Source organism: Canis lupus, chromosome 7 (assembly GCF_011100685.1).
Source record: "Canis lupus familiaris isolate Mischka breed German Shepherd chromosome 7, alternate assembly UU_Cfam_GSD_1.0, whole genome shotgun sequence".
NCBI classification, from domain to species: domain Eukaryota; kingdom Metazoa; phylum Chordata; class Mammalia; order Carnivora; family Canidae; genus Canis; species Canis lupus.
Window position 1 is genome coordinate 9,206,274 of NC_049228.1, and position 21,228 is coordinate 9,227,501.

Consider the following 21,228-nt stretch of genomic DNA (forward strand, 5'->3'; position numbering starts at 1 on the left):
CAGGAAGCCTGCTTCTCCCTCTGCCTGTGTCTCTGCCCCTCTCTCTCTCTCTGTGTCTCTCATGAATAAATAAATAAAATCTTAAAAAAAAAAAGAACTATGGAAGATCTTTGCAATTTATCAAGCACCCTGGAGCTAATAGCCACATCTCCCCATTTCTCAAGCTTCTCTAATCTTGCCTCCACCCTGCAGGTCCCGCTAACACTACTCTCACCATAGCCAACAATAGCTCTTTTTCTGATATATCTAAATGATGTATTTTAGTCCTCAACTTATTCTAGCTCTTTGATGCTAATATATACTTAAGTTGTCGAGCGTTTTTTATCTCTGAAATCAGAATGTGTTTTACAATCAACAATCTATCACCATTTAACTGGCAGTGTTGTGTCTTAGTAAGCCATTAAATATTGGAGTGTCTTACAATCCGGAGCATCTCCAAGTCAGTGAAATTTGGTTCTGTATCAGTTAAAAATGTCCCTTCCCTCTCTCCCTGCCTTCTGTGATAGCCCACTGTCCTGCGCTGGCAGTTCATCTCTGCCTCCTCTATCCATCCCCTATAAACTGGAAACCCGCTAGGCTCTTCTCTAGTAGACCTTACGGCTTTTTGCCCTCTCTCCTCTCCTTGGGTTTTTCCCAGCCTCTCACCCGGCTTTAGCTGCCACCTGGATCATGATGGTCCGTCCCCATGTTTGTGCCTCAAGCATAAACCTCAGGGTCTCTCTTCTGAGTCTAGAATCTCACACTGGACACTTTCACTTAGCTCAAAATTCACAAATCCCCAAATGGAACTTCCCATCCCCAGGTAAGCCTATCCACCCTCCAGTGTTTCCTGTCCCAGTGAAAGTTGTCCGAGTCATTCCAGACTCCTCCTTTTGCTCATTTCCATATCCAATAAAAGACCAAGCTCTGATAATTTTATCCATTAAGGATCTCATAAGTTGTTCTACTTTTCTCCATTTCCACTGACATTAAGTTGGTTCAAGCTACACTCATCTCTCAACATCGTCCTCGCTGGTCTTGCTGCCTGCTATCCATTCTCTTTGCAGCATCCAGGATGACCTTTCTAAACACAAATGTCACTCTTCTGCTTTAAAGTCTTTGAAGATGCTGGGGGTGCCTGGGCGGCTCAGTCAGTTGATTGTCCGACTCTTGATTTACACTCAGGTCATGATCTCAGGGTCATGAGATTGAGCTCCAAGTTGGGTTCTATGCTCAGTGGGGAGGTTCTCTCTCTCCCTATTCCTCTGCCTCTCCACATTTGCCCCCCCTCTAAAATAAATAGATAAATCTTAAAATTTAAAAAAAAAAAGCCCTTGAAGATGCTGTTCCCTCTGCCTGGAACACTTTCTCTTTAATCTTCTATTCTAAACCCCACTACCTCTGCTGTATCCAGTGGAATTCAGTTGATCATGCAAATCTCAGCTCAGATACCACTTTGGCCAGGAAGCCCTTCTTGATTTCTCTTGGTCAGGCTGGATTAGATGCCTGTCTTATAAGCTTCCTTAGCATCCTGTTCTTACTCCTATTACTCTCGGCATACTATATCATAAAATGGTGTATTTGCTTATCTGTCTCCGTGATGAGATGAATAGCTCTATCCCAGGTGTGTCTGTCTGCTTCAGTCCCTAGACTACACTTGGCATGTTTATGGAATGAATAAATCAATACATCAATGAAAAGCCCTCTTTTCATTGGGTCTGAGTGGAAGACCATAAGGTGGGCCAAGATATGAAAGACGTAGAATGTCTCAGGATGGAGGCTTTGAGGAGAGGACTGGTCTCCAGCCTGAGTGCAAGAGCCCGGGTGTCCTCTGAGAGCTACCTTGTCAGCCTGGCTCAAAAAGGAATTTGCTGACCTGTTCAGAAACAGTCCCATAATTCACTCTGATCCAGCTTCATGCTAAGCTGAAAATGTATAGACGAATTTAAAAAGAAGATGTAAAGATGATAAATGTTAGAAATAACCCTATCATGCAAATGCTCCCCTTAAAAGAATTAAAATTTCACCCAAATATGGGTCATCAGCCTTTCTTGTCGAGACTACACCGAACAGAAGCAAACAACACTGGCTGGCTCAGTAATGGTTACGTTAAAGCAATGGCTTGGAAACATCATGACACTCTCCTTCTGTTCTTCACAATTGCAATCAGATAAAATTAAATTAGCCCAATGTGTCTCTGCTAAGTAAACAGACCACAAATCTTTCACTGAAGGCAGGTGATAATTTCCAAGATCACTAGAGATAAGAATTACAAGTTGACTTGATTTTTCCCCCTTCCTGTTTATAAAAGATTCTAGGTGCACTACAGAAAATGCCTTAAATATACTGAGAAATTGAAAATATTGGCTCTGCAGGCCACCACTTAGAAAACTCTGATGCAAACATTTTTTTTAAAGATTTTATTTATTTATTCATGAGAGACACAGGGAGAGGGAGGCAGAGACACAGGCAGTGGGAGAAGCAGGCTCCATGCAGGGAGCCTGACGTGGGACTCGATCCTGGGACTCCAGGATCATGCCCTGGGCCGAACGCAGGTGCTTAACCACTGAACCACCCAGGCATCCCTGATGCAAACATTTTGGTATGCTTTCCGTCTTTCTCCTGCTCACACATACATTTTTATGCAGTTGAGGCCATGGCACATATAGCTATATACTCTGCTTTTTACCTCCACTTAACATCATATTTAAAACATTTTGGGTGCCGATAAAATTTGGTATATCGTCATCACTACAGCTGCCTTGACTTATCATAATTTTTTATTGAACCATTCCCCTCTGGGCACTAAAGTTATAAGAATTTCCTTTAGAAAGATCTATTGACTCTCCTAATGACTGGTGTCTTCAGAGACTACAAACCAATTTTTTAAATTGCTTAAACAAAAACATAATTAGGAAGTAGAACCTGGTCCCCGCCCCACCCTGCCTCAATCAAGTACTGTGTGCACTACCTGACACAAATGTTTTGCATTTCTGAAGTTCTAGATTATTCATATGATAGCTTCTTGCTGGGAGTGTGGATTTAATATAATTGCTTTGGTTGATGGAACAGCTATATGAATATTAATGCCTGGTTGGAGTGTTTAGAGAGACACTTAAACATAGCCTCCTCCCCTTGCGTGGAGCATGAGCAAGCGACGTTATTAGACGGTCCTGGCAGTCACATTCTCCCGGCAGCTACGCCAGGTCCCCAGGGCAATGTGGAACAAGGCACTCCATAATATGGTAGTGCAGGAAGTAGGGACCTCCCACTCGTCCCCTCCACCTCACAAGCATCTCAGGGAGCATCTCTGTGAAGGATTTAGCTCCTCCATCTCTAAAATGATGAGGGTTTTGCATGAGGTTGTTGCTCTTTTTAAAATCCTGGTGAGATAGCCTCATTACCTAGCCCTCCTCCATTTCAAGAAGCATTTGAGGGAGGGGTTGGGTAGTAGCCACTAAATAAATGTCATCTTTTTTTCTGACTGAACCGATAAAAAACAGAAGAAATGCTGTTGAGGCTTCTTTTTGAAAAAAATGTTATTGTCTCAAACTGTATCCTAAGAACTAAAAGAATATATGAAACAACGCTTTCTCAAGATCCACTTAAAAAAAAATTCCCTAATTTTGAAAGTAGCATATGTTCTTTTAAGGAAGACTTGAAAGAAAAAATATATATATATACATATATAAAAGGAAAACAACAATCTCTTATAGCCTCACAGACTAAAGACATCAACTATGACATGTGAGTAGAGACATTTGTAGATAAAAATGCACAATGTTTGTGAGTTTTTATCTACAAATGTGTTCCCCCCACATGGCTGAGATCATATTGCATTTAAAATTTATATTTTACTTACTTTACTTATCTTAAGAGTTTCTAACACCATTTAAAATTCCTCATGAGCATTTTGAATGGCTACACTCCCACTCCATTTAAAATGCTCTGAAATACTTGGTCATTTAGGAAAATGAATAGGACTCCCCGTGTTCTCTCTGCACCCGTCTTGTTTGTCTATTTTTCCTATTTTCTATTCCTTCCTCTGAACCCTAAATCTCTGTCTTGAGCCCTGGAATCTTTTCAGGTAGTTTCAGACCACTTTTCTGAGCACTCCACTTGGATACCCCACTGGTCTTTAAATGCAGCAAGTCAAAACCAAGCTCATTACCTTTCTCTCTTACCATGTCTTCCTCCTGTCTTAGCCTCGTCTGTTCCAGTGTCTCCATCTCCCCACTCACTGGGATGTCAGAATCACTCCTCTCACCTCCCTCTGGCTGCTCCCTACATCTTTTTATACAACCTTTCATATACTTTTTCCAGAATGTCTCATCAATATGTCCCTCCCATCATAGGTTGCCAGACTTAGCGAGCAAAAATACAAGACACCCTGCTAAATCTGAATTTCAGGTAAATGAATAATTTGTTAGTGTAAGTACATCCCATCCCATGTAATGAGCCAAAAATTACTCATTAATATGAAATCCATGTTTAACTGGCTGAATCTGGTAACCCTCCTTCTGTCTCAGTGTCTATTGCCCATACCTTACCACCTCTCATCTCTACTACAAACCAGAGTCACTCAATGCCCCCTTCTCCCTGCTCTGTGTCCAGTCCACTAATCTTTAAAAATCACAGCTCTAATGGTGTCATACTTCACCCATCACCTTCAGTGATTCCCCGTTGCCTAGTTCCTCATGCTGACATTTAGAAATGTCCACAGACTAGCTCTGACCTGCCGCCCTGGCACCATGTCATACTGCTGCCCCTTGGGGCTCTCAGCTCTAGCTCAAGTGTTGGTCCTGTGGTTACAAAATACATTCTGCACTTTCCTCTCCAGGCCTCAGCTTGCATTATTCCTTCCATCTAGCAGGCCCTACCTCTTATGTCTAAATCCTGACACCACCTTCACAGAGCCACCATCCTAGGCTAGGCCCTCCTCCCCTTGAGTACAGATCACAAGATGTCTATTCTACCATTTTGGCAGGTAAAAAAAATAGTTGAAAATTGGCAATTTCATATGCTTTAGGCTAATGTAATAAAAGGTGCCCTACCATGTGCCTTACACTTTCTACAACATCATCATCTCACCCTTTTCTACCAAAACATCAAGTTATAGTAACTGCCTAAAGCAATGTTTCTTAAGGTATACTCCTCTAGCCACATGCAACAGAACTGCCCAGGGGAGGGGAAGGCATGTTAACAATGCAGATTCCAAGACTCCATCCTAGAGCTATGGAGGGGCCTGAGAATTTGCACTGTGAACAAGCATTCCAGCTGAGCCTTATGTTCACTAAAATTGAGAACCACTGCCCACATGGAAAGTCTTCTCAGGCTACTCTACTCACACTGGTCCCTGAATATGGCTACACATACTCTAATGACTCTATGGACTTACACTGCTCTTCTCACTTCAAGACTCAGCCTACCAAACACTATTACTGATCCTTCCGAGCCCAGTCAACTCCTGCCTCCTCCATAAATATGCCCTTTGTTCATGCCAGGACGTCTAGTGAAAGAAGTACCTATTAACTTATTGTCACTAATCGTGCATTTGTCTCTCCCAAATGGATTAGAACATTCATCCAAAACAAGAATTTTCTCTACACCACCCATCCTTGCAAAGAGACTATCACCCTGTTATGCTGTGATAGTTACTAAGTAAATAAGTGCCATATTCATATCCAACCAAGGTCAATGGACACAAAGAAACGAACTAACCAAAGATGAAAGTGTCTTCCAAATTAGGAACCATGAAGAAAGTCACTGTCTCAATCTTCAGGTCACCCACATTAGGAACCATGAGAAGGGGGTGTTCATTAAAAAAAAGATTTCCTCTATGAACAGAGGAAATGAACATGTACATTTAAGGGGAATCTACATGTAAATCCCAGTACAATAGTGACAGGATCACAAGTAGTAAGTTAACTCAGTGTGATGAGCCAGGGCCTGTCAATCTTCCCCATGGCTGCTCCCTTTCATTGGGCAAGCCCTGGCCTGTCCATAAGTGGAGAAGAATTTCCACTAGTTGAGAGACATGCTTAGATCTGTTCCAAAAAGAGGCTGCAAACTCAGTAGAATAAACCCTTAATGCTTTATCCTCCTCTGGCTCTCCTGCCTGTCCATGAGCTGCCATGTATTCCCTCCCCTTACCTCCCACAACCCAGAGGTTCTCCCTCCCCTAATATCTCTGGGCTCCAGCTCTCCACATGTCCCTTCCACCACCATGCGAAGGTTCTCATCATTTCTCATCTGAGTCTCCTAGCTAGCCTCCACACCTCTGTATCTGTGGAACTCAGATCTTCGTGTTGCTCATGAAATTCTTCTGTTGCTCATAAACTCTCTCTGAGCTCCTCATTCTCTCAAGATAAAGTCCAGACCCTTATTCTGGACCATGGGGCCCTTCACAGCCCCATCTCTCCCTGCTTTCAATTCAATTCAATTCAACTCAATTCAGTTCAATTCCATAAATAGCCCCAGTGCCTTCCATATGCTGGGCCAAGCTGGAGACATGAAACCAAAGGATCTCAGCTCACAGGAGGGACAAATGAGTAAATATGCAATTGATGCAGCGCGATGGGCTTGAGAAACCCAGAAGACCTTGGAGATTTTATGAGTCAGTGGTGGAACTCCTGTAGGGAGTTAGTGCAGAACCAGGGCTATGGTTAAATTTCTAGCTCCAGGCCCAGGGATCTTTCCACAACTCAATGCAGTCTGGCTAAAAAGATTCTGCTTTGCCCAAGGGAATGGGAAAAAAAATACAAAACAAAAAGAAAGGACACAAGAGGATCCATGCTTAAAATACAAATTAAGTATTAAAATGCAAAACCCATAGAAATTACTATAGGGATACTAAATCACAGTGAAACAAGATCATTTAAACACTGCATTTATAAGATGGAAACACTGGGAGTTGGATCACACTCAAGCAGAACCCCGATGAAAATCCATGAGTCACCTACTTTGGTCAAGTAACAGAACTAAGATAACAACTTAACTTGCAGGCGTTTGGGCACCTCCACCATTTGGGCACCGGCAAAATGAGCACTCATGCCTTTGTATTCTGATAGCTATGAAAAATTGGGAGAAAATTACTTTAAAAATATCAAGAATAAAATGTACACGCTAAAGACTTGAATTTACTTCAAAGAACCAAGAAACTAAATTTGAGAAGACATTAGTGAATTCTAAGAGAATTCCGAAAAGGAGATTGGGAAGGTGTCCTCTCAAAGGGAAGGCAGAGAACGACAGAGGAAAAGGAGATCCTAAGAGATTATCCAGCTGCGTTCTCTGCCCTCAGGGGACAGCAAGGCTTTTAGTCCAAGAGAGGTTGTTGACGTTTGTAGAACCCCGTGTTTTAAAGTGCAGGCTTTGCGTCAGACAAGAAAGCAATTTAGTGAGTCATGACGTCAATTTCTTTTTAAACGAAAGAGAATGGAATCTAATAGAAAACACCAGGTTGCATCTCATGCGGCAAGAGTAAGCACTGAGCTTGGGGTGTAACCGTGTGTGCACATGAGATTATTCATTCCTGAGACAACATACCATTTCATATGATGAGTGGAGTCAAGAACGTTTGACAAACACTCTTCTAGAAAACTTTTTTATAAAGCGTTCTATTTTTAACACTTATTAAACACATTCAGTTATGAATACAGACTCTTTTCCTCGTTCTTGTGCTAAAATTAAACAGAGAATATTAAAATTGGGAGGAAGAAACAAATTAGCAGAATGTAAATGAGGGAACTGATAACAAGACAGTAGAGACAACCGAATGAGACAGACAAGCTCTGTCCTTTATCCTAAAGGCTCCCACTTCATGATAACTGAACATTCTCTGGCTATTTTTTTCCCACATAGGAGCACTCAATACAGTACCGCCTCAAAAATCACTTGTCCCATGACCCTGTGGAAGCGGTAACACTTAATGAAGCAGTGTGAATGTTGCCTTTTGCATAATGTCAGTCTCCTGCACTTTTTTTTTTTTAGGGATAAAAATCACTTCATAGGGTTACCATAGCTCCTAGAAGGCGGGGAGGTTTATGTGTGGTCCACTGATAATCTCAATTCTATGATGGTGCCTGGTAAATAGTAGGTGTTCAAGAAATTTTGTTGGACTGAACTGATATGCATCAAAAGCCAGTAGAGATCTAGTTCTAACAACCATTTGTCACCTGAACCCCCTTGGCAAGAACAACTGGTTTCAGTAAACTGAGCAAAAGATATTCTATTTAGGAAAAAACCAACAACAAAAATTCTAAGTGTAAGTTTCCAGGGGGCAAATAGCTAAGAATCTGATGCATCTTGGCCGAGAGGTCAAGTTAGTTCAAAGGCCTTGTTTCACGTCCTTTTATAGAGTAAGAGCCTCTTAAAATGTTACAGGCTTTTTAGGATATCAAGCTTGGACCTACTTCTTTCAGACCTAATCTGGCTCCTGGAGACACAACAAAAATGCCTTTTCTAGTGGGGACAGCTTGAGGGCAATAACCACTCCGAATCTGAGGCTGCTGAGTTATTCCGGCCATCGCTAACTGGAGCCGGCAGGATGCCCAGGGGGGCCAGAGACAGAGAGCTGGATTTGGAGAAGCAGTCAAGTGACCAAGTAAATCAATAGTGGATCAAGCCCTGGTTGGCTTCCCTACAAGAAGCCCAGGCGGTGGAGAGTGGAGACCTGGATGGGAAGTGGTCATTTGCCTTCCTCGACCCCTCGGCAGCTCTGTCCTATATTCATGCCTCATGGTCCAACCCCAACTCCTAACATGCAGCTGTGTGAGGTGCATCATTAAGGATGCCCTGCGTACGCGTATGTGAGAGGGATGGTGTTGGTCACAGGCAGAGAGTCCTTGGAAAGGCATTTGGAGTTATCAGTAAGCGGGATGGGTGGAAGATGCCCCTAACCAAAGGATCAGTTCAAACTCAACTCCAATTCCAACACAAAGAAGAGCTCACTAGTCACTGGTTACTTTTTCTTAGCCAGGTGAATATCTCAATAGTGATTACCCCTGGACAGTCGTCTTTACCAAGGATACTGATGAGGATTAAAGGTGGAAGATGGCAAGGAACAGAATAACCCTGTCTGCAGAGTTCAGTGGAGAGCAGGAATCCACACAGTCATTTTAGCGAAAAACAGTTTGGGCCTCCACCCCGCACCCAGTCTTTATCCCAGGCTCCCTCTGACCATCTGCCGACGCATGTTGAAGGAATATAAATCATTCCTGGGTTAACCTGAGCAGAATGTAATCAAGAGGGCAAGTTGGCCTGGGGCCAGGGGAGCAACAGGAAGGCTGCAGATCATGCACTCCAAAGTCAAGCAGGAACAAAGCTTGGACTTTTATAAACATATATGTGTACACACACACACACACACACACACACACACACACGAATACTATGCATGCTTAGATACTTGGTTTGAATCTCACTTCTAATTTCCATATGACTTGTCCTCTCCCTGTCTCAGTTTCTTAAATCATATGTGAAGGATAAAATATGTCCACAATGTCTAGCAGTGCAATTTAATGGGCCAGCAAACGACATAAGCTATCATTAGGGTGGCAGTATTGCAAAATGGATCAGAGTAGAGGTTTTGGACTCAGAGGGACTCCAGGGTGCTGGCCCCATGGACCTCATCGATTGTGAGGCCTTGGGAAAGTTCCCTAACCTCTCTGAGCTTTCACTGTCTCATCTACAAAATGGAGATGAAATCACTTCATAGGGTTACCATAAGGCTTAAATGAGAATATGTATGTAAAATGCCTGGCACAGACTAGATGGCCGTAAATGATGGCTATTACTTGATGGTTGGTCCCTTCAGAGAGATAGACGTGGCCCCCATCAAGAGTTGTTCTGTAGCTACCTCAGGCAATCAGATGAATCTCTCAAAGGCCACTGATGCTCAAAATGCTGAAGTATCAACATGTGCCCCCATGGCCCTGTTCCTCCTCCCACAACCCCCAGGTCATTGTGTGGCACACACAGTGCTTCCTTGTTATCCAAGTGAGAAATCCTACAATGCTCATCGACTCTTAACTGTCCCCACTTCCCCCTCCCCACCCCCGGCAAATCTACCATCTGCTGATTCTACTTCTTAAAGGAGTCAACTCCATCTGCCCATCACAGTGTCAGTTCGGGGCACCATCAACCTGCCCGTGGATAGCATATCTCTAACCTCATCTCCCGGCCCTAGCTGCAAGCTCCCAGTCCCCCTGCAATCACTCCCCAAGCAGCAACTACTATCATCTTTCTCAAGTTCAAATCTGACTGTGCTCTCTCCTGCTTTAAACCCTTCACTGGCTCCCAGAAATAAAGTCCAAGTCCCTTAACATGGCTCCCAGAGCCTGCCATGATCTGCCCAGCACTTAGTACCTTCCCAGCCCCATCTCTCCTCGTGTCCCTTCTTGTTTTGTCGCTCCAGTCATGCCAAGGGGACGCACTTGCAGTTCTACAAATGAATCAGGCTCTCTCTCTGCAGGGATTTTGCATGTGCTTTCCCCTCTGCTGAGGACACCCGCCTGTCCCTTCTCTTCTCCAATCTTTAGGTTTCAACTTAGGTATCGGTCATTTCTTCCAGGAAACCTTCTTGACACTTGAATACTGAGTTAGATACTTCCTCCCCTGTATGCAAGTGTCTACTTATGGCTCATCTTCCCCAGTAGCCTGGGAGCCCCTTGAAGACAAGACCCATTTTTGTCATTGAAATACTCCAAGTGCCTAAGACAGCGACTGGCACAACACAGGCACTCAAATATTTGTTTTCTGGACAGAGGCAAGCGATTGGCCTTGACCTGAGGAGCAATCTCTCTCTCTGGCCGAAGGCAGCAGTGGCACCAAGCTGCCCAGTAGCTAAACCAACCCTGGGCATCAGAGGTGTATGACGAGCAAGGGCAACACACCTACCTAGGATGGCCACCACCTCATCATCCTGGATCACCTCCAGGGAGCCGGAGACCACAAAGCAGAGGCTGTCAACGCTCTCTCCCGCATGGTAGATAAGGTCCCCCGGGGCGCAGTGCACTGTCTGAAACTCCATGGCCAGAGCCCGCAGGCAGCCATCGCTGGCCAACCGGAAAGCTGGGTGTTCCTTGAACACCTTGCGGTTCAGGTGCACGCAGATGTCGGCTCTCATGTCCTTGGGGCAGATCTGCAGAACCTGGCCGGGCACAGGAAGAAACGGCGTCAGGGTCCTCACTGCGGTCTCCAGCCCACTGCCCCTTGCGACCCCAGGGGTGGAAGTAGCCCCACCGGGCTAGACTGCACTCCTCAAGGCACTGGTGGACAGGACAGCCACAGCATCTGTCAATTGTGGAGCTTACACTCTTGTGGGACAGATAAGCAGCGACCACAAAAATCCATGCTAGATGCTCAGAAGGGCCAGGGAGTCGGGGCTAAGGGTACGCGGGACTCTTTAGATTGACAGCTGGGGAAGGCTTATCTGAGGAGGTGACATGTAAGCTGACACCTACCAAATGTGTCAGAGGGAACCATATGAAAGAGGACATTCCAGCAGCAAGGCAAATGCTGTGAGGGGACCCAAGCAAGAACCAAAGTGAAAGGGGTCAAGGGGTAGGAGATGAAGTTTTGGGAGAAGGCCAAGTACACATGCATGTAGAGACTTTGGGTTTTGAAAAGGTTTTGATTTTATTCTGAGTGTCATGGGGACATACTGGAGGCTTGGGAGCAGGGGAGCGACAAGACCAGACTATATTTTAAGAGGATCACCGCAGCGAGAGAGTGGAGTTAGAGGGCTCTGACTGTAGGGTGCCAAGGATGGAGCCAAGGAATTGAGTTAGGTCACTCCTGCAGGCGTCCCGGTGACGAGTGAGGGGACCCTAACTGGGAGGCTGGCAGGGGAGCCAGTGAGCAGCGGTTGGACTCAGAATGTGTTCTGAAGGTGGAGCTGATGCTGCTCAGGGACTGAATATGTGTGTGGCTTAAAGAGAGAGATAAAGTAGTATTTAGTGAGCATCTACTCTGTGCCAGGCATTCCTAAGTGCTTTAAAGTCATTCATTCATTTCATACTTATTTACTGAGCACTTATTAGACACCAGGAATCATCCTAGGCTCTGAGAATGTAGCGGTGAACAATACAGACCAAAGTCCTTGCCCTTGTGAAACTTACCATCTCGTGGGGGGAGGAGACAAATAATAGGCAAAAGAAGTGAAACTTGGCAATGATTTTACATTATTAAGTGTTATGTGCATTTAATAGCTCATCTAATCCTCACACAACACAACTCTATGATGTTAAGTGCTAGTACTGTACCATCCTACAGATAGGGAAACCGAGGCACAGGGAAGACAAATCACTTCCCCAAAGTTGCACAGCCAGAAAACGGCAGAGCTGGGCTCTCAAACTAGGTAGTCTGAGTCCAGGGCCTGGTTGAGATACTAACCACTTCCTACATTACGTCACTGCCCAAAACAAATGCACCTGTCGTGCCACTCTCAGCATCTAGAAACTCAGGGCAAAGCGGGAACTGTAAGAGGTCTTGGTGGGAGGGGGGGGGGTCTTGTCTTTCGAGAAAGGAAAATTTCTCAGCCTTTTCTAGGGGGAGAAAGTTCCCTGGACTAAATTTTTACAAGAAACCACTGCATGGTACCTTCCCCAGCAAGCATCAGGTAACATCTTCAGGTGGACCTTTCCAGAGAAATTAGGAGTGTTCTTAAAATAATCCTTTCTCCCATCCTAGCCTAGCAAACAAAGCTGGGGGCCTGATGTCAAACATGTTGGGACGTCTGGGTAGCTCAGTGGTTGAGCGTCAGCCTTCAGCTCATGGCGTGATTCTGGGGTCCTGGGATCGAGTCCCACATCGGGCTCCCTGCACGGAGCCTGCTTCTCCCTCTGCCTGTGTCTCTGCCTCTCTCCCTGTGTCTCTCATGAATAAATAAACAAAATCTTAAAAAAAGGAATCAAACATGTTCAGCGAAGACATTGCCTTTGGGTGCCAGTTACTCCTGCACCCCTGCTTCTCTGCCTTCACCGCAGGCCATTTGCCTCCACGCCTGGAGCTCATCTTGAAATCTGGAAGTTTCTCAGCCTCCTTCAAAACTCTCACCTTGCCCATGGCAGTTTTGCTCATACCCCACCCTCTCAAGAGCCCCCATGCTCTGCATGGACAGAGGAGGCAGTGGACAGAGGTGGTCCAGTAGTTAAAATCCATATTGGCTTAAGGGGATTAAATGAAATGACATCTCCCAGCACATGGCCCCAAGGACAGCGCAGGACCCAGGAACAGACTCCATACACGCTGGTCCCCATGCTCTGTGCACCTCTTCCTTCTCATTCCGGGATGGCAGGACGCTGAGGAAGTAAGCAGGACCCCCAGAAGAGGGGAGCGGAGCATTGGCGAGGCAGAGGACAATTCAGACTGCCAAGGCTTAGATGGAGCGCTTGCTAAGTATTTCCCTCCTTACGGCTCATTAAAAACAAGACTCCTGCAGAAATGCAGATTTAATTTGGATCCTCTTCTCCCCAAGCAGAACAACCAGGGAGTAGAGGACACTCACATGTCATGTCAAACCTGTGCCCGACAGTTCAAAACCAAGATTTATTCTCCAGGTAAGTTCACCTTTAAATATTTGCTTTCCCCTGGGCTGAGCTTTGCTGGCAGAGGCTGCTAGTGAACGAGGCCTTGGCACGGAGACAATGTTTTATTCGTGGGCACGGTTTCCAAATCCACTGGAAAGCATGGGGGGAGGAGGAGAGGGAATCTAGGGGTAGAGAAATCCGGACTGCCATGGCCTTAATATTAGGCCTTAATATTAAAAGGCATCTAGTTTCCATGTATTACAGACATAGAAACTGAGGCTCAGAAGGACTGGTGACATGCTCAGGGTCACCCTCCCTCCTTCCCCACACACATACCCCTAGGCTCCCATAGTCATCACTGACGACTTTGATCCAACATAGAAGGTAGGGGAACCAGGGAGAGGCATGGGACCATGCAACAGGGGCAGGGGCTAGGAGGGCAGAGAAATCTGGACTGCCATGGCCCTCAGGCACTTCCATCATTCTTCTGTTGGTTCCATATTGGGCGGGTGAGGGGGTCCTGACTACTTCCCTCGGAGCTGAATGCTTCTCAGCTGAAGACCCCTTCCTGGGCAATTTCCCTTCTCTTTGGACCTGAGGAGAGACCCTCCCTGCTGCTTCCTGAAGGCCCCAAGGCCACTGGGAAATGTCACCATGAAGGCTCATGGAACCTCCCCAGGCTGGACAGGATGGAACATGGTTGAGAGAATGGGCTTTAAGACCAAGCAGACTTGGATTCAAGTCCTGACATTAACACTTACTATTCATGTGAACTTGAAGCCATACTTAGCCTCTTTTCCCAAATCTTCAGTTTTGAACATTGAAATCTGACTTCAGACTTCTTCGGGGGATTCCATGAGCTGGTGTGTGCAAAGCCCTGGCACACACATGTGCTCAGTGCATGTGGCCTTTCCTTTCTGAGGTTGTTGGCACAGCAGAGCAGTGGCTCAGGTTGAGGGAAGTTTTGAAGTCCAGGTCATAGGTGAAGGGGCCTTAGAGGTAGGCCTTAATATTAAAAGGCATCTAGTTTCCATGTGTTACAGACATAGAAACTGAGGCTCAGAGGGACAGGTGACATGCTCATGGTCACCCTCCCTCCTCCCCCACACACATACCCCTAGGCTCCCATAGTCATCACTGACGACTTTGATCCAACATAGAGAGTAGGGGAACCAGGGAGAGCCATGGAACCACGCACCAGGAGCAGGGGCTAGGAGAGGAGCCACCCAGGCCAGACTGGGCTCTGCAGTGAGTTACCACAGTGTTCCCTCTGCCACCCAGGCCAGGACCTGGGGCAGAACCCCAAAGCCTCCCAGGAAAGTGAGACAGCAGGGAGGGGCAGAGAGGGCAAACGCTGACGATGCTGTCTCTCATGGGCAGCTGCCCAGCCCAGCCCTGCACTGGGGTGGGGAATGGCTTCTTTCCAGACAACCAGATTCACAAAGCCATCCTGGCCCCTCAGAAAAGGAGCCCCAGGGCTGAGAGATCAAAGTTGCTTTCTGCTCCATCAGCTGCCAGGCACCCACAGAACCTACGTGCCTCGCTGAATGAAGCAAAAGCAACAGACACAGTTAGGGCAGGTGGTTGGCAAAGCCTGGGACTAGGACCCACCCAAATGACACCCTGCCCGAGTGAGAAATGAGGGCAACTCCATCTGGACTCTTCTCCTCCTTCTTCCCTTCAGTACATGTTTTAAAAACAAAACAAAACAAGACAAAAAAACAGTAATAGTAGGAAAAGCATAAGCTTCCAAGTCAGACAAAACCAGATTCAAATCCTGACTTTGCCATTCTTAACTCTATGACCAGAGGCAGTTAACAAATCTTTTTTTTTTTTTTTTTGCAGTTAACAAATCTAATCAGGCCTCTGTGTCCTCAGTCTCTTGGGTAGAAACAATGGTGGCTCCCTCTCAGAGTTGCTGTAGAGCATAGCTAAGGCGTGAACGTGGGGCCAGGCACGTGCAGAGTGCAGTAAATATTTGTTTTTAAGCGCGTTCAAGGCATGGTAGCTGGTGCTACAGTGGTGAGCTTATTATATTACTGTTGTGATTATGGCAGATCTTCAACAAAACCGAATTATCATTCCTTTTAAGGTGGAAGCAATTAAATTGAGTTCAAGTTTTCCTTTTAAACTGTCAACTCTCAACTAACTATTCTAATGCAAGGGTAGGAGCAAGGATAGCTGATCCAAAGTCGGTTGAATTTGGCTTGGAATGTGTTATATTTCTGCAGCAACGTTATCTTTCTGTTTTTCTTATTCTAACAGCAAAAGGAATCAGAATTCCCCAAGTACTTCGAGATTGGCAGTAAAAGGAGAAGTGTGGCTGAAAACACCGAGAAGCAGAGAAAAATGGACCCAGGATTACATGTCTGCGTATAGAAATATACACAGGAGATAATTCCTAAGAGAACAGAAAGTTCACTGTACCTTTTCTCTACTCTTCCCAGCCAGCAAATTTTCTTCACTTTATTGAAATGCATTATATGCGACTCTTAAAGAACAATAGGGATTTATTTTTGTTTCCATTTTGCAGATGGGGAAACCCATACCCTTAGCCTTAGAAAGATGTCTAACTGGGGTTTTCCTCAAGCCCAAGATGACTAACACACAAGCCCTCTATGGGTATTGACCAGACTTATCTGATGAATAGGATCACCTGGGCACTTCTTACAAATGCAGATCTCTCCTCACACCTTCCCCTCCTCTAAACCCAGATTCCATACCTCTGGGATAGAGGTTGGGAATCTCTATGGGAATAAAGACCACCAATCGTGGGATTCTTATCAGAGCTGAGACTACAGTGAGGCAACAGCCTTGGGTTAAAAACTCAGTAATCAAGATAAATTACAGTTTAATATTGTATTTTAAAATGTCAAAATTCATGCAAAAAAATCCGCAATGAACAAAATATCAAAAATTTGAAGAAAGACGAAATCACTGGCAGTGCTGTGCCATCTCAGAGCCTGAGGCGGAAGGAAAATCAGTCACAATGATAACCTCCCCCTGGATGGCCCTGAGCCTTATCGTACAAGTCTAGGAAGTTCTGCACAAGACAGCTAGGCTTCCAATGCCTCTCTGCTCTAGGAGACACACACTTTCTTTCGAGTTTCTTAAATAATGGCTCCTGTTCTCTTAATTGCTGGTCCTTGAGCAAAGCTGATCTAGAAGCCATCAAAACCTCTGGAGGTAGGACGTGGGAACCCGAAACTACCCAAATGAATTCTGATTCACAGCCAGGTTTGAGAACCCCTGCCCCAGGAGAGCCTCGGGTCTGAGAAAGCTGACACACAGGGCTCACCTGAGCTTGTCATCCTCCTTACCTTCTCTGTGTCGATGCCCCTGGACATGGACCAGGTGGACACGATATAATCCATGACTCGCTCACTCAAGCCCTTTGGCACCTGGTAGAGCTTCAGGAAGTCCCGAACGCTGTTGAGCATCTCATGGTACCGGTTGGTGTTGGCATACATCTGTTGGAAAATGGTCGTCACGTTCCCAAAGATGGTGGCATACAGAAGAGCTGAGGCAAGAAGAGGAAAAGAGACAAGACGTGAGTGGTCTTTCAACTGGGGCCCCAAAATGCCCAACTTGCCCAGAGTAGGCCAATGGCTAGAGCTGTCTTCTCCAGGACAGACTGTCCTGACCTCTTGAGAAGAACCTCACCCAGCAGCCTCTGGGACTAGACTCCATTAAAGAGTCTCCTGACAGGAGGCCACTAGGACAAACATGTGGTAGGCAGGGCTAGTATAGATGGTTGCTGGCATGACTGGGGATGGAGCTAAGAGGCAGAGAGAGACAGTGGGGGCAGGAACAGTGAGACTACTCTACACTTCTTGCCACAAAGTTTGAGCCATGCCTGAGGCTACCTGTCAAAGTCAAATGTGTTGTTCTGTATCAACCCAATTCGTAGCCCATCAGCAAGTTATCTTTTTCAAGCCCTGCTAACGTGCCAAGGACTATGCTACCTGCCGAGGACAGGATGGGGAATGAGACATTCAGGCCTGGCTCTCACACAGCAAACAACGGAGTGGAAGGACAAACTCTGAATACCTCATCACAAGTAACTAAATAATAGAAGGCTGCCAAGAGCGATGAAGGATGTTATTTATAACTTTGCTTCACTTATTGTTAAGGTACATGTAAATACAACAATCTACTCCACTGTGATGGGGCTCCTAAGAGAAAAGCACGATTGTAATAGGGCAAAAATAAAATCTCCAAGGTCACCTTGGAGATATAACAGGTACATACTTTGTGCTCCTACTGCTTCCCCTACATTAGCATCAGGAAGGAGGACCATTACATCATCACAAAACCCCATGTTCTACCTCTAAGTCCTCTTCGCCCTTGAAGGCTGAGCTCCAGTGCTACCACTTCCAGAAAGTCTCCCCATGAAGCTGACCATGACTCCCCAGGTTTGAAATGGTATATAAACCATTTTGCAAGCCATATGCTTCTTACTTTGCTTGTGCCTGTATGAATTGCTTGAAGGCTGGACCCATCTTTTCCTGGCCATGGTGTCCCTGGGAGCTAACACTATACCAGTGGCCAATAAATATTTGTCAAGTTATTTTTAATAAATAATACAATGGAATATTACTCAGCCATTAGAAATGACAAATACCCATCATTTGCTTCGACGTGGATGGAACTGGAGGGTATTATGCTGAGTGAAATAAGTCAATCGGAGAAGGACAAACATTATATGGTCTCATTCATTTGGGGAATATAAATAATAGTGAAAGGGAATAGAGGGGAAGGGAGAAGAAATGGGTAGGAAATATCAGAAAGGGAGACAGAACATGGAAGCCTCCTAACTCTGGGAAACGAACTAGGGGTGGTGGAAGGGGAGGAGGGTGACTGGGTGGCGGGCACTGAGGGGGGCACTTGATGGGATGAGCACTGGGTGTTATTCTGTATGTTGGCAAATTGAACACCAATAAAAAATAAATTTATTATTAAAAAAAATAAATAAATAAAACGCATATTATTTGTGAAGTTCACACATGTTTTTGCTTCAGTTTTTTAAACTGCATTATTGTTGATATATAATAAACTGCACACTTAAAATATACAATCTGATAAGCTTTGAAATATGTATACACTCACAAAACCATCCCAATCAAGTCAGTGAACACTTCTACCACTTTCCAAAAAGTTTCATCATGTCCCTTTAGAGTCTTTCCCGTTTCCAAGTGATTGCTAATATTTTCTGTCACCATAGATTAGCTTGCATTTTCAAGAATGTTCTATAAATGTAATCATACAGTATATACTCTTTTTTAAACGTTTTACTTAGATATAATTCATATGCCATGAAATATATCCACATATGGTATCCAATCCAATGGCTTCTGTTATATTTTCCAGAGTCGAGCAGCCATCACTACGTCTAGGGTTAGAATATTTCCATACTCCTCCCAAAGAAACCCCTTAACCACTAGCATTCCCCACCCTACCCCTACACCCCTAGCTCTCGGCAACCAGTAATCTGCTTTCTATCTCTATAGATTTGCCTACTCTGGACATATAAATTAAATCATACAATACGTAAACTTCAACAGCTGGCTCTTCTCTGTAACACAATGTTTTCAAGGTTCATCCATGCTGCAGCACATTTTGGTACTTCATTCCTCTTTATTGTTGAAGAAATATTCAACAATATTGACAATCCACATTTCATTTATCCCTTCAGCTGTTCATGGGCATTTGGGTTATTTGCTTCTTGGCTATTATGAGTAACGCTGTTAGGAACACTCAAGAACAAGTTTTTGCATGAACATGTTTTCAGTTCTCTTGGGCAGATAACTAGGAGTGGAATTTCTCGGTCATCCAGTAACTATGGTGAACAATTTGAGGAACTGGAGCAGATGGAGCGTGTTCCATTCCCAACAACAGTGTATGAGAGCTCCAAATGTCTCCAACACCCTGTCAACACTTGTTATCATGTCTTTTTGATTACTGCTGTCCTAGTGAGTGAGAACTGCTATCTTATCCTAGTTTGAATGTGCATTTCCCTGATGGCTAGTGACATTGAGCATCTTTTCATGTGCTTATTGGTCATTCTTCTCTATTCTTTGGAGAAATGTCCATTTAAATCTTGCCTATTTCTCAGTTGAGTTTGTCTTTTATTGAGTTGTAGGTGTTCTTTATATATTCTGGATACAAACCCTCTATCAGATATATGATTTGCAAATACTTTCTCATGCCACGTGGATTGTCTTCTCACTTTCTTTTCCTTTTCTTTCTTTTCTTTCTTCTTTTTTTTTTTTTGTCTTTTCACTTTTTTTTTTTTTTTTTGTCTTTTCACTTTCTTGATGGCATTGTTTACACGTAAACATTTTTGGTTTTGAGGTAGTCCAATTCATCTATATTTTTCTTTTGTACTTTGTTTTGACTGGCTTCTTTTTTTTTCAGTTTATAATACAATGATTTTAATCATCTTGAGTGTTATAAAGAACAGATATACATGGACAAGAATGCACCAGGACACATGTGCAAATATTGACTAGTTTCTTATACTCAGCATAATTATTTTGAGAGTCATCCATGTTGGTGCATTATGAATAGTTCATTCCCTTTTTTAAGAAAAAACCTTTCATTTTGAAATAATTATAAATTAACAAAATCTGTAAAAATATTATAGATACTGTATACCCCTTGCCCTATTTCCTCACTGGTTACATCTTATACAATTAGAACATAATGTCACAACCAGAAGATTTACAACATCTACAAAATATGTATATAACTCTGTGTCGTTTTATCACACATGTAGTTTCATGAAATCAGCTTCACACTCATAAGATAAAACTGTCTCATCACTGCAGAAATCTCTCTTTATATGCACATTCCCCCAGGGAACCACTAATTTCTTCTCCTTTTCTTATAATTATGCCATTTCAAAAACATTATATAAATGGTATCATGCAGTATGTGACCTTTTGAGATTGGCCTTTTACACTTAGCAAAATGCCCTTGAGATGCATCCATGTTGTTGCATGTATCAATGGTTCATTCCATTTTATTGATGAATACTGTCCCATTATATGGAGAGGCCACAATAATTCTCTCAAATGATCTTACTCAGGCTTAGCTGAAGACTAAGAGAGGGAAAAATAAGACAGACAGACATGGATCTAGACGTAAGGAAAGGAAATCTTTTTCCTTTTTTTGTATATTTTTTTATTGGAGTTCGATTTGCCAACATATAGCATAACACCCAGTGCTCATCCCATCAAGTACCCCCCTCAGTGCCCATCACCCAGTCACCCTATCCCCTGCCCACCTCCCTTTCCACTACCCCTTATTCATTTCCCACTGTTAGGAGTCTCTCATGTTCGGTCTCCCTCTCTGATATTTCCCCCTCATTTTCTCTCCTTTCCCCTAAGGAAAGGAAATCTTCAGTCCCCCAGGGCTGGATATAGCTGCCCAAGTCACTGAGCCCAAAATTCCACCTGAGAAGAATTAGAAATGAGGACTGGAAAGAGTGCAGCCAACTCTAGAAAGGTAGCACGAGTGGTATCAATCTGAACAAAAGAAACCAGATAAAAGCAAAAGTAGCCAAAGCCTGAATAATGCAGACAGAGCCCTTACCAGCTCATAAATAACCTCATACACAAAGAGGTCCAATCTCCTGCTTCCTGCCTCCTACATCACCAAGTGTACTCGGGACCAGCCTCCCAGGGCCTGGGCTGGCTCCCTTGTTCCCAGTGAGTCT

The 21,228-nt window shown here is 44.4% G+C and overlaps 1 protein-coding gene across 1 annotated transcript in view; it reads right to left on the reverse strand.

Annotated features, from left to right (window-relative positions):
* KCNH1 (potassium voltage-gated channel subfamily H member 1) overlaps positions 1 to 21,228 on the reverse strand; it is a 372,237-nt gene that overhangs the window by 95,421 nt on the left and 255,588 nt on the right. Inside the window, 2 exon segments of the mRNA XM_038542056.1 lie at positions 10,876 to 11,128; positions 16,829 to 17,028. Of these exon segments, the coding sequence (XP_038397984.1) occupies positions 10,876 to 11,128; positions 16,829 to 17,028 (453 nt within the window).